This window comes from Balaenoptera acutorostrata, chromosome 1, assembly GCF_949987535.1.
Source record: "Balaenoptera acutorostrata chromosome 1, mBalAcu1.1, whole genome shotgun sequence".
NCBI lineage: Eukaryota > Metazoa > Chordata > Mammalia > Artiodactyla > Balaenopteridae > Balaenoptera > Balaenoptera acutorostrata.
In genome coordinates, this window is record NC_080064.1 from 21,598,841 (window position 1) to 21,612,791 (window position 13,951).

The window sequence follows — 13,951 nt, forward strand, 5'->3', positions numbered from 1 at the left end:
ACACCCCTTCTCCCTCACTTGATGGTTCCCTGCTCAACACTCAGCTGTGCTCCTGAGAGCCACCCAGGCCTCGCTCACAGCCCAGCCACATTCTTGCCTCACAGTGTCCATTCTTTTCTTGACCCCTGCACTCTAGGTCTATTTGTTTGACCTGACTTACAAGCAGCGGCCGTACACCTTCCTCTTGCCTAGAAAATGCCACTCCTCAGGGGGTAAGTTCTCCCTTCGGGTATCCTTTAGGGCATCTCTGCTGGGGAGCATGAGTGTATACTGCCTCTGCTGAGAAGCCTGCCACTTACCTTGTGCTGGCTGTGATCCTGCAAAAGGAGTAGATTCTCTGAAATAACACTGTACAGTAAGAAGGAAGGTAATATTAGGTCAGAGAGGTCTGTCAAAGGGGTTTGTGTCACAGCCCTTTTCACTTCCCTCCGAAAAAGCAGGTTCTTTCCGTGGCTTGGCTCTTGAGGACCTGAAGTAGTTGTCTTTCCCTTCTCGTCCCAGCCCAGTCTCCTCATTGATTTCTTCCTGGGGCCTACAGTTGATTGAGGCACCTCCTCACCCCCCAACTCCCATCCCCACCCCCAGCTAATGCCAAGTTGAAGTTATGTCCCTCTTCAGCCAGCAGAGGGCGCACAGGCTTTTCTTTATGTCCTTGCCTGCTTTCTGGGAATAGACCTACCCTGGAGGGCTAGCCCCACAATGGAACCATCAGACCCTGTGGTGGAAGCTGCAGGGCTGCTGAGGAGAAATGAGGACCTCCTCCTAAGTTGTTGCTGTTCCTTTCTGCCCACCCCCTCTCAGAAGTTCAGAATGGCAAGATGTCCACCAATGGTGTGTCCAACGGTGTGTCCAATGGCCTGCACCTTCACAGCAACGGCTTCCGGCTGCCAGAGAGTAGGGGGCATGTCAGGTGAGGTCAGCCTGACTTTCCCAACCTTCCCAGCCCCAGTTACACCCCACTGGACTGGAGGGAGGGCACGTCCTGTAAACCTTCCTCCTGACCCCACCCCCAGGCATACACCCCAGAGTCAGGGGACTGGGGCAAAGAGGCTTCTGGACTGTGGCTAGTGGTTCCAGTGCCACTTCTTCCTGGTAGGACTCCAGTCATGCTCAATCCGAAGCTCTGGTCCCTTGATACCAGTAGCTGGCGTCAGGACCCAGGGGCTAGCTCCTCTTAGCACTGGGCTCCCTCCTATAAAGCGGTCCCACACAGACGGGCCTCCCCCATTATATTTTCTCCATTCATAGCATCTTCTAGCCTCTGTTCACTGCCAGGCCCTGTGCTGGGCTTTGGATACAGAGGTGCCCAGATCCTCTAGCCCTTGAGAGAAACGTAATTTACCTATAGAGAGATCCATGGGAGGCACTTGGGTGGTAACGAGGTTCGGCTCAGCATGGAGGCTGTAGGTGTCAGCTACTTTCATGCCCAGGAGTTTGATTAAGAATTCCCTTAAACCTGTCCAGGACAGCTTCATTTCTCCCTGTTTTTTTTTTTTTTTCCCCCCACTGGCTCAGAGCATCTGGAATTGTGACCATTACCTATCACAATAACCCAGGCCAAGGATAGGAGTGGTACCCTCTTTTAGATGACAGTGCAGATCCCAGGGACCGGGAAAACCTGAGTGGCCTTCAGGCAGGGCTACAGACTTCCTGAGAGGCTTCTCTGGCCTTCTTTGGTTGGCCTGACTTGGCTCTGCTTCCCGCACAGCCCCCAAGTAGAGCTGCCCCCATACCTGGAGCGTGTGAAACAGCAAGCAAATGAGGCTTTTGCCTGCCAGCAGTGGACCCAGGCCATTCAGCTTTACAGCAAGGCCGTGCAGAGGGCCCCTCACAACGCCATGCTCTACGGGAACCGAGCTGCTGCCTACATGAAGCGCAAGTGGTGAGTGGGCCTGATGGTAACAAGCTGCTGAGGCATCCATGGAAGGTAGCAGTGACATCCTGCTGCCTCTTAGGGCTTCTTAGGCCCAGGCTTCTCCTCCCCACCTCCAGGTTAGTGGTGGGCAAGTGCCTGACTTATTAGTCAGGAAGCCTCAAACACCAAGAAAGCTCACAGGTAAGTGAAACATGTTCACAAGTAGCTTCAACATGGTGCTTTGTTAGAAAGTGCTGTGACCACTGGAAGTAGGAATTGGGAGAATGGTTAATCCCCACTCTTGGAGAATTGCGCCTTGAATTGGACTTTGAAGGAGCAGTAGAATCTTGCTAGATGGAAATGAGGCATTTGGTGAATTCAGTTGGTATCTGTTTGAAATGATTCTGCAGCTCCTTGACCTTGGGGCTTGCTTTCCTATGCTCTTGGACCGTTTGGACCAAACACAAACAAGATCCTAGACATCCGAAGCTGTCTGTGGGTCTTGCTGAGTTGTAGTGGCTGGTGGTAAGGGAGTAGGTCCATATCCTGAAGAACCCTTTATCTTTGGAGACCATCAGGGCCCCTGGCCCCTCTGCCTGCAGCACCAGCAGGCAAGCAGGCAGGCAGACCCCATCCCCCAGCCAGAGCCAGGATGGGAGATGGATAAAGCTGGGCCCACAGCCATTTCTGCTCCGTCTGGCATCCCTCGGCTCTGCCCAGACAGACAGGCCAGCTGGTGTGCCGTCGTCTGGCTGCAACCAGGCAGGCCAGAGAGGGAAGCTTAAGAAACCCACCCAAGTCAGCAGGATGGTGGATGGGGGTTCGGAACGATGCTGCCCCCACGGGCCTTAGCTCAGGCATCAGGAGCTCGCCAAGGGCTCAGATGGCAGCCAACCCCAGGAGACGACATCTTTGGGGCCATCCTGAGGTGTGTTGCCCCTCTTTCCCAGCAGGTGGGTAGAATGCAGTGGTGTTCAACCAGGCTCTAGGCTAAGAGCTGTCTCATTCCTGCATTCTTGCTAAGAGAGACTGATGATTTCCCAATCCATGGGTACCCTCCACATGTTCTCTGAATTCCTACTATGCACTAGGAACTAGGGACACAAAGTTCTGTCACTCTGAGTTCTTGTGCTCCAGAGTGCCCAGTCTCTGGACAGGGGATAAAGATGTGGACATGCTTCATCACCAAAGAGGCAGGAAGCAGTAAGTCTTTGAATGATTAGGTGAAGTGCTGTGGGCATCAAGAAAAGTTAGGTCACTTTAACTGGGGATCAGGGAAGCACCAGGAAGATGTGATGTCTGAATGGGCTTTCAGTGTCAGCAGGCTTAGACGGGAGATGCAAGGAGGAGCGGACTGTGGGGGAAGGACATTCCCAGGGAGATGAAATGGTGTGAACAAAGGCGTGGGGGTGGGGGGCTGACTGAAGAGCTTGTTTGCAGAACAACAAATCCATTTGGCTGGAGCCGAGGGTTAAGGTTTGGGCAGGGACTGGCAGGAGATGAGTCTGTGAGGTAGCCTGGGGCCAGCCTGGGAAGGACTTGGAATGCAGAGCGGTGGCGTTTTGGCCTTGATTCAGTGGACAATGGGCAGCTACTGAAGAGTTTTGAGCAGGAGAGGGCTGTGCTGAGGGCTGTCCTTTCAGGGAGATTGATCTGGCAGTGAGTCTGGATGGGTGAGCCCTGGGGCCAGCCTGCTCTCTCCCCAGCCCCACATGCCTGCCAGTGACCCCTAGAATGTCACATTCTGTCCCGGGCCAGTCTCCCCAGGGCTGCCATCTGCTCCTGGATGCAGTGGGAGTGGTCACCCTCTGGACCCTGGCTGCTCTCTGGTCTGGCTCTCTCCAGGAGCGCTGAGGGGCACCTTGCAGGCAGCAACTGGGTTTCCAAACAGCGCCTGCTCCTTCGTCCCAGCCACCCGTTCTGACGCAGGCCGTGCCATCGAAGCACTCTGTCTCCTGCCCGCCCCCACCCTGGCTGAGCTGTTTGCTCCTGGTCTGAGCATGGCCGCTCCAAGGACCGGGTGCTTCCTCTGAATGCTGTAGCAGAAGGAGGGTCGGGAGGATAGCGCCCATGTTGGGCCTGCTCTGGCCCGGTGCGGGGGAGTTGTGAGCTGTGCCTTGGTGGCGGGACCGTCAGCTCCAGGGAGTGCTGCTTAGCACAGTTGGGTCCTAGGCCCCCCCTCAACCCAGCAGGAAAACAAAAAACAAAGAAACCCCCACAGCTCCCAAAGGAGAAGTGGCTCCTGTGACCCACCTGGCTCTCCAGATAAGAGGTGGGAACTGGTCTGTGGAGCCGGGGGAAGGTGTATTTTATATTCCGGCACAGGGTGGGAGAAGGAGGGGCTTTTTCTTTGGCCCCTCCCCACCCCCCCAAAACCATTCCCACTTCCCCATATCCATCCTTTGGGAGTTTGGAGAAGTCCGTGTGGGTGATTTGGAGCTCCTGGTGCATGCCCGCCCCGCCCCCCCCCCCCCCCCCCCCCCGCCGCCATCAGCTTCCAGAGAACTGACTCTGCCAGACTGTCAGGCCCCATCCTCCAGCCCTGGGAGGTAGAGGCCACAGCTGCTGTGGATCAGTCAGCCAGGACAGAGGGGGGTCTGGCTGAGGGCTTGCTGCCTGCTGGTCAGACCCTGAGTCCCCAGCCTGGCACTTCTGGCTTCCCCAGACCACAGAACTGTCCTTGAGGGCCCCCCGCCTTGGACATGGCTTTGAAGCCCAGCCGGGGGGATTTGAGGAGGTGGATAGAGGAAGGGAGAAGGAGAGCTTGGGGAGCCTGAGGCCGGCAAGATGCCAGGCCTTCTGCTGCAGAGCTGCGGGTGCCTGAGGTGAGCGGGTGCGCACTTGCACTCTGTGTCCAGCAGGGGGCAGCCGGACACTGGTTTTTGCCTCCCACCCACCTCCCACCCTCTACCTACCCTGCCAAGACCTCGGGGCTCCTGGCTTGCCTCCTTAACGTAGTCTGTCTCCTGGGGAGCAAGGCCTGGGCTGAGCCAGGATTCTCTTCATCCCCAAGTACCCTTGCCCTGAGATCTCTCAAAGGTGGGCTGGGGTGGCCACAGGAAGCGCAGGAGACGGAATGGGGACTCCCTGCTTGCCACGTGGCCCCACCTCCAAGCCACATTCCCCTGCCTTCCCAGGGATGGTGACCACTACGATGCCCTGAGGGACTGCCTCAAGGCCATCTCCCTAAACCCGTGCCACCTGAAGGCGCACTTCCGCCTGGCCCGATGCCTCTTTGAGCTCAAGTACGTGGCTGAGGCCCTGGAGTGCCTGGATGATTTCAAAGGGAAGTTCCCGGAGCAGGCCCATAGCAGCGCTTGTGATGCACTGGGACGCGACATCACGGCCGCCCTCTTCTCCAAAAATGATGGTGGTGAGTCGGCACTGAGGAGGGGTTGCTGTCACTCTATCTATTTGAGGTGCTACAATGACATTCTGGAGAGGACATAGTTCTGAGATAGGAGAGGCCTAGGCTCACATACTGATTGAGAAGCCACATGACTTTGAGACAGTCACTTGGTCTCTTTGAGACAAGGATTAGCAATACCATGTTTAAGGCACCTGGTGTATTCCCCCTGGGACTCAGGATAGGCGTCAGCTGAGCCCAGTGTGCCTCGCAGGTCATTCTCTTCTGCTCACAGACAGGACCTTGGCCATTCCATTGGGATCTGAGTTCGGGGTAGTTGGCTGGGGTGCACTTGCTTCAGTTTGCATGGGTGCAAAAGAAACAGCAGCACAGGGCAGTAGAAATGCCGTGGGCACAGGTGTGGAGCCTCAGTTCCAATCTCAGCTCTGCCATGTGAAACCATGTGACCTTGGGCAAAGCACAGCCTCTCCGAACCTGCTGCCTTACTTACGGAGAGCATTTGAGGCCCTGCCCAGCTCACCTGGGTAGCACTGGAGAGTAAACTAGGTAGTTGTGTGGTCTACAAACATGAGAGGGGAGCTCACTGAGGGCAGACATGGATCCTCCCTGTCTCCTTTGCAGTTTACTAACCACGGGTTGATTCATTAGTCTGAATAGTGCCAGGCACTGTGCTGGGTCATGGGAATATATCTGGGAACAAGTCAGATGGAATTTCTGTATTCATGAGTCGATAGCCTAGTGAAGGAACCAAGCGATGAAGGAGAAACAAAGAATGCCCTGCGGCCCTGCTAGGGTGCAGGTGTGGTGGGGAGGGCTTGATGGCAGTCTGGGGTTCTTAAGGAAGAGACATTCAGGCTGAGATCTTGAGGATGCGGAGGAAGAGTTAACTAGATGCAGAGTGTAGCTGTGGGAGGTAAAGAGTTCCTGGCAGAGGGACCAGCACGTGCCAAGGCCCTGAAGCAGGCAGGAACAAGGCACTAAGAAGACAGGTATGATTTTACCCAAGGCACTTAACCGATTAGTACCTCATTTGGATCCATGATAACTTGTCTTCTAGAGAGGGAGGGCTTGGACCTTACTGCCTTCAGACCTATGGATCTATTTAGAAAAATCACCCCCTCAAGGCTCTCTTGGCAGTGCTTTACCCTCCCCTCCCTGCTTCTCACATCCACAGAAACAGACCTTGGGTCTGTGCATCCTTGGGGCTTCCAGACGTTATTCAGGGACCTAAGCCAAGGCCCTCCTGGCATCAGAGGTCTCCTCTTGAACACCCTCAAGGGCAGGATCCAAAGATGCTTCTTTTTTTTTTTTTTTTTTTAATTTTATTTATTTATTTATTTATGGCTGTGTTGGATCTTTGTCTCTGTGCGAGGGCTTTCTCCAGCTGTGGCAAGCGGGGGCCACTCTTCATCGCGGTGCGCGGGCCTCTCACCATCGCGGCCTCTCTTGTTGCGGAGCACAGGCTCCAGACACGCAGGCTCAGTAGTTGTGGCTCACGGGCCCAGTTGCTCCGCAGCATGTGGGATCTTCCCAGACCAGGGCTCAAACCCGTGTCCCCTGCATTGGCAGGCAGATTCTCAACCACTGCGCCACCAAGGAAGCCCCAAAGATGCTTCTTTCTCATAGTTGTTCCCAGTTTTCCAGGGAAGAGGTAGAGACGGGTAGCCCTACATTGCTTACTGCTTGGACGGAAAACAGGGTCAAGGGTGGGGAAAAAATGGGGGAGGCGAGAGAGGGACAGGACTCTCACCTTTCCTTGTTCTCTGCCCTCAGAGGAGAAGAAGGGAGCTGGTGGTGGTAGCAGCGGCCCCGTCCGCCTCCGCAGCACGAGCCGCAAGGACTCCATCTCAGAGGACGAGATGGTGCTGCGGGAGCGAAGCTACGACTATCAGTTCCGCTACTGTGGCCACTGCAATACCACCACGGACATCAAGGAGGCCAATTTCTTTGGCAGGTCTGAGGCCCTGAAAAGGAGGAGGGCACAGCCCAGTTGGCAGCAGGAGGTTGGGGTGGGGGGAGCGGGGCATGGGGACACAATGCTTTCAGAAAAGTCTCACATCCCAGTTCTGCCTTTGTACCCTTGGGCAAATGGCTTCATCTCTGTGGGTCTCAGTTTCTTCACCTATAAAGTGAAAGCAGCCCTCCCCACTCAAGGGGCCATAACAAGGACTAATGAGGTAATCCAGAAAGCATCCAGTGCAGCACCTGGACTCTTCCTTACCCGCACCTCCTGCTCCCTGTGTCCCCATGTGCCAGACCTTGGTTTCTTTATCTGGATGCTTGGAGCCTTGGGCAAGCACCCTCATAGGCTGTCAGTCTTGGCAATCTTTTTTGCCTAGAACTGTGCCGCCGGTACTGAGGGACCTAGCCCATGTCTCAGACACCATCACCCCCAGCCCTCCTTTGTAGATGATGTACTTTCTTTGGGTAGGTGGGATACATGAATGTGAATTAAGAATCTCCATCGAGATCCCTTCTAAATGTCAATGGTGTGTCAGGGGCAGATGTGCTGTAGGATTTTAGGGTCTGGATCCAGGAAGGCTAGGACTACTGAGGGAAGGCTTAGGCAGGAGTGTTCCCAGAGACCTAAGAGATGCACGATCTGGTCCTGCACCCAGGGTGCTTATAATGTACTTCGGGGGAGAGTAAGTAGGAGGGACCTAGGCAGTCCCTGACCCTGAGTTTAAGAGAACAGTTGAACAGTGACACCGCTCTGCAGTGTGGAGAGGATTACCGTGTGCATGGGAGTTCCGAGTCAGGTGAAGACCCCAGAGTTCGGGGGCCGAGTGGCTCCAGACTTCCGTGCTCTCCCTTTCCCTAAGCCATGCAGCCTCTGCTTGAGGCCACAGGGCGGTACCCCACCTGACCTCCCTGCCCTTTGCCCCCCCGCCAGCAACGCTCAATACATCGTCAGTGGCTCTGATGATGGCTCCTTCTTCATCTGGGAAAAGGAGACCACCAACCTGGTCCGCGTGCTCCAGGGGGACGAGTCCATCGTCAACTGCCTGCAGCCGCACCCCAGCTACTGCTTCTTGGCCACCAGCGGCATCGACCCCGTTGTGCGGCTGTGGAACCCCCGGCCAGAGGTGAGGGTGTGGCAAGGTGGCAGATGCCAGACAGGGAGGAAGGTAGGGATGGACCCTATGCGCGGCCTCCAGCTGAGCCCATGCGGGTTGGGAAGGGCAGTGAGTCATACAGAGGCTAGGAGCTGCTCGGATGAGTGAGCTCTCACCCCAGGGCCCCAGGCTGCATCAGGGTGGGAGCTGGCAAGCTCTGAAAGCTCCAGATGAAGTGGGCAATTCCAGGGGCAAGAGTTGTCTCCTGCCTTCCAGAGGCATATCCTTGAGCCAGCTGGCAAAGGTGAGACTCACATATGGGAAACAGCAACCAAGGACTGGGTGCGGGAGGGCAGGGAGGGAACCAGGTCAGCTCCAACACCACCTCATGAGAACGGTACCTCAGAGGCTCCCTAGGTACCCTGCCCCTCATATACCACTGCCTTGTGTCCCCCAGAAGCTGTGCAGAGGCCTGTCCCTCAGTCACACGAGAAGTATGTAGGTTTTAGAGTCTGATGGGCCTAAGTTTGAGTCCTGGTCCCTTCACTTACTGCCTGAGGGACTCAACCATCTCTGATCCAGGTTTTTTTACCATCTGTACATTGGAATGGGAACGACAGCACCACCTCAAAAGGTTGCTTTGAGGATTAAAGAAGTGATGCCTGTGGTGTGTCCGGCCCACAGGGGCACTTAGGACGGTGTGGTAGTCAGTGTGGGTAGGCAGGTGGGCTGGTTCCCCTGCCCTCTGCCCCACCTCCTCCCCCTTCCCAGCTGGCAAAACAGAAGTCAAGAGGTGTGTCTAATTTTCTATGAATTTTAAAGAGAGAAACCCTACAGGACCCTCCCCTGGGGGGAGAGGAAAAGGAGGATAAAGGAATCCTCGTTGGGAGTGGCAACAAAAGAGTGGGGGGGGGGGAGTTGTATCTGTGCTCCCCCCTCAGGTATATAGTATGTGTGCCCAGCATATCCTGGTGTGAATCCTCCCTCACTTACGTCCACGTATGCCGCCCCCACATATATAACCCTACGTGGTGTGCTCCCTGTGTATGTCTTGATGTGGTATGTCCTCATCATTTTCCAGCGTGGGGTCTCCAGTGTATACCCTGTGTGTATTCCCCCCAGTTTATATCCCAGTGTGTAGTGTCTCCTCCAAGTGTATATTACCACGTGCCCCCCAACCCCAATATGAACAACCCTGTGTGGTGTGTCATCTCCCTCACATACAGCCTGGTGTGTGTGTGTGTGTGTGTGTGTGTGTGTGTGTACACGCACGTGTGTGTGTCCCATACATATCCCAGGATGCGTTCCCCTCTACGCGTGGACACACATGGATATACCCATATACATCTCCTGGTATGTACATGCCCTCTCCGTACGTATAGCTCAGTCTGTGTGTGTGTTTCCCCTGCACATATATCCCAGTAGTATGTGTGCCTCCCCCCCACAGAGTGAAGACCTCACAGGCCGAGTTGTGGAGGACATGGAGGGCGCTTCCCAGGCCAACCAGCGGCGCATGAATGCCGACCCGCTGGAGGTGATGCTGCTCAACATGGGCTATCGGATCACAGGCCTGAGCAGTGCGGGCGCTGGGGCGTCTGACGACGAGGACAGCTCCGAGGGCCAGGTGCAGTGCCGGCCCAGCTAGGCCCTCCTCGCCCTGGTCCCCAGCCCCTCCTACTGGTTGGGTCCTCCGCCCCGGGCAGGAGGTCGGGGGGTTCTGATTTGGTTTGTCTTCCCCTTCCCCCCATTTTTTCATTTTTCCTGTTTTGTTTGTTAGTTTGGCATTGGGGGTGGGGATTGCTACAACTTGCTGGCTTTTGGACTTTTGGGCAATTGCCCCTTGACTGGCCCCAGCCCTGAGCAGAAGAGCAGGAGGAGAAGCCCCTCCGTATGCCCCCCACCACCTCGCACTTCCATGTCCCTGGAGGGCTCTGGCCTGCCTCAGGTGGGGAGGCAAGGGCTGAAGCTGTCTTCAAGGACTGCCCTACCCTTCAGTTGGCAGCAGAAAGGGGAGTGGAATTCCCAGTCCATAAGGGCTAGCCTTGACCTGTTACCATTCTTGCTTCTGGTGGGCAAGGCTAGCTCCCTCCTGGTCTTCAGGGAAGGTTCTGAAAAAGCATAGGGTGCCCCCTTCTTTGCAGAGCCACTCTGTCAGGGTGGAAACAGAAGTAAGGATGGGAGCCCTGGAGGGGCAAGGTCAAGCCACTGCTTCCTTGCAGTAGAGCATCCCTGCCCTCCTCCCAGGCACTGGCTCTGGGTCCTGCGCCTGCCCTCACTGGCCACCCCTGGGGGCTCAGCCTTTCCCAAGGGCCCTGGCAGTGTGGGGCACACCATTCCCCACCCATCTGTGCCAGCCCTTCTGCACTCTGGAGGGCCACTCTTCCTTCGGCGCTCTTCAGCCTCACTGTGACCTTTCTGCCAGAGCTCCCAGCCAGGCCTCCTCTTGCTGAGATGGCACTCCCTGCTAGGAGCCTTCCAAGGCCCTCTGTGCCCTCCCTCCCATCCCACACGCTGAGCCGCCACAAAGACCAAAGAAGTGATGGCTTTTCTCTGTCCCCTGCTGCTCTGGGGGGAGGGGGTGGGTCTCCTGAGCCACTCGGATGGGGAAGTCCCTAACTCAGCCCCCGCCCTCCTCAGCAGCCTGAGCTTTACACTGGATGCAGCGGTCACCCCACCACTCACCAGACCTCCCTCTTTGCCCCCTTGGCTCTCAGCTCAGGAGCTGCTCCTGGTAGTTGGTTCATCCTTCCTCCCCTCTCCCTCCTCATTCCCCTCAGAGCTCACTTGGCTCCAGCCCTCCAGCTGCAGCCTCTGGGGAGAAGCAGCCTCCCTCCCTCGCTCCCTCCCTCCGCCCTGACTCTGCCAGGTGCCTCCTCTCAGTCAGGCTTCAGAAAAGCCCTGTAGACAGCAGGGCCATGTTAAAAGCTTTTTCACAGTTTTGAGAAGACGAGGGGTGGGAGTGGGGGTGGTGAGGCTAGTGGTGGGGGTCTGGCACCATCTCGTCATTGCTTTAACCCCAGCAACACAGGTGGCAGCCTCTCCCCCTTCCTCTCCACCCGTCCCTCTCCCCACCCCTCTCTCTAGCTTGGTAATGAAGTATATTTATTGGTGAAGGAAACAGCTGCTGCTGCTTCTCCTGCTGCTGGGACTTGCTCCCCTGTCTCTTCTCCACGACCTTTCTCCAGCCGGGAGGGGAGAGCGGGAGTACTGGGGCTGGGCCCTGGGGCCCAAGGACTAGCAGGGGCCCCTTTGCTTTCCTGTGTTCGAGCCACCCGCCATTTCCTCTGTCCCTGCCTCCTGCCTGCCCAGCCTGGGCCCTGCCGTGTGGAGAGACACATAAGCCTTACTGTCCTCTGGGGGCAGGAGCCGAGCCTTTTTGTTGCTCCGCTCCCAGGAGAGTGAGGGTGACGCAATTGATTAAAACCATTTTGTTCTAGGTGTGGCTGGTGGCATTTGTGGGGTGCAAATGTGTCTTGGGATCAAAGTGAGAGTGTCTCACCTCTGTAGCTCTGTGACTTTGAGTAACCACACCTCTACTGGGTAGAATAAGGCCTGCCTTGGAGGGTCACCAGCCTAGCAGGGCCAAGTGCAGAGCCCGGCACTGGTGGCTGTGATTTGCAATAATAATCAGCTTTCACTCTCTGGGCTGTTTTCTCATCTGTAAAATAAGGAGGTTGAAGTCTTAGCGGTTTTTCAAACTTTTAAAATCACAACCCAAACAAGAAATACACATTTTACACTGTGACCCAAGATACCCACGCTAATTTGTATGTATATACTGAACATAAGTTTTACACAATAATACGCTTGTTACATGCAATGTGTTCTGTTTACCATTCTATTAAGGAGAAAAAAATGCTGACTATAACCCACTAAGTTGATTTCACAACCTGCAGTTTCTTGATGGGCCCTGGATTAGAGGATTTCTTAGACCAGAGGTTCCCAAACTTTCTCAGCTCACTGAACCATTAGTGTCTCAGTAGTTTTTTCATGGACCCCCTAAGCCAAAAGAAATACCTAACATTTCAATGTTAGTTAAGCCCGGATCACTTAAGAAGAATTTATGTCCTACCAGGTTAGTCATTTAAAAAATTAATACATATAAGTTAGAAGAAACTATTTTTATTTCATTCTTGAATAAGTACAATAACTAATGGAATCTGTGTGCTTGTCGGGTGCTGTAAAACTTGTCAGACTTTGTAATCAGATTGGACCCCACCACCCTCATTTCCTGTTCCACATTGACTTTCATTTGCTTTATATCACAGCAACCGCTAAAAACCCAGCTTCTCAAAGATGACATAATCAAAGGAATGTAGTGCAATCTAATGATAAAACTCTGAACCACCTTGAGCTAGTAGTTCTCTTGGTAGCCAACAGATGCTTAGTAACTCTAAATTTATAATATCCTACTGTGCTCCTGTGACTTTGCTGTGGCACCCTAAGGTGCGCTGATGCACAGTTTGGGAACTGTGGTTCAGTACTGTGGGAACAATAGTTTCACTAGTGAGATTTTGTGATTATTCTGTTTGTGCATTTGGAGAGAACCAGGCTGAGGCCAGCGGGGTATACTCAGTTTAGTACAGGAGACAGAAAGGGAAGAGGTCCTGTCAGAAGCACAATAGGTGATGTTATGAAGCAGGTGCTTATCATTCCTCTGTGTTCCCAAATTGAAATCTGCAGAAGCTTCTTCAGGACATTTACAGACCAGGCAAGGAAGGGACGATGTACCAGGCCAAGGGAGTAGGGCATAGTCCCAGGTGCCCTCATGGACCCTGAGTGGTTCAGTTCAGCTGCATTGTAGAGGGTGGGGTGGCCCATGGACTCCAGGGGCAGCCAAACTGTGGAGGACTCCTGTGCTTGATGAGGGATTGTAGGCTTGATCCTGTAAGCAAGGAGGAGCCATTGGAAGACTTTACGAGGGGCTCCATTCCATTTGGAATTGGTACTTTTTTATTAATAGACTTTTTTTTTTTTTTAGAGCAGTTTTAGGCTTACAGAATATTGAAAAGATAGTACAGAGAGTCCCATATACCCCTCTCTCCCTGGCTTAGTTTCTCCTATTATTAACATCTTGCATTAGTGTGGTACATTTGTTACAATTAATGAACTGATATTGATACATTATTATTAACTAAAGTCCATAGTTTACATTAGGGTTCATTCTTTGTATTGTACAGTTCTATGGGTTTTGACACACGCATAATGTCCTGTACCCACACTGTCAAAAAATAGTTGCACTGCCCTAAAAATCCCGTGCTCCACCTATTCAGCCCTCACCAGCGCGCGCACACACACACACACACACACACACACACACACACACAAGGGAAGAAGAAAAAAGGTACTAAGTACTTAGGAATAAACCTAGCAAAATATGTACAAGATAGTTATGAGGAAAACTATAAAATTCTGATGAAAAAAATCAAAGGAAATCAGAATAAGTGAAGAGATATTCCATGCTCATAAATAGGAAGACTCAATACTATTTTTTTTTTTTTTAACTTTTGGGTTTCTTTCTTTCTTTCTTTCTTTCTTCCTTTCTTCCTTTCTTTCTGGCTGTGTTGGGTCTTCGTTTCTGTGCCAGGGCTTTTCTCTAGTTGCGGCAAGTGGGGGCCACTCTTCATCGCGGTGCGCGGGCCTCTCATTATCGTGGCCTCTCTTGTTGCGGAG

General features: G+C 53.9%; 1 protein-coding gene across 4 annotated transcripts in view; it reads left to right on the forward strand.

The window, feature by feature from the left end:
- WDTC1 (WD and tetratricopeptide repeats 1) overlaps positions 1-11,714 on the forward strand; it is a 68,316-nt gene extending 56,602 nt beyond the window's left edge. For all 4 annotated transcript variants that reach the window (XM_057527100.1, XM_057527102.1, XM_007170480.3 and 1 more), the window contains 7 exons: positions 137-212; positions 802-910; positions 1,709-1,882; positions 4,993-5,228; positions 6,996-7,176; positions 8,116-8,308; positions 9,726-11,714. In XM_057527100.1, coding sequence (XP_057383083.1) covers positions 137-212; positions 802-910; positions 1,709-1,882; positions 4,993-5,228; positions 6,996-7,176; positions 8,116-8,308; positions 9,726-9,923 — 1,167 coding nt within the window. In that variant the 3' untranslated portion in view covers positions 9,924-11,714. The remainder of the gene's footprint in view (positions 1-136; positions 213-801; positions 911-1,708; positions 1,883-4,992; positions 5,229-6,995; positions 7,177-8,115; positions 8,309-9,725) is intronic.
- Positions 11,715-13,951: the final 2,237 nt, after the last annotated feature.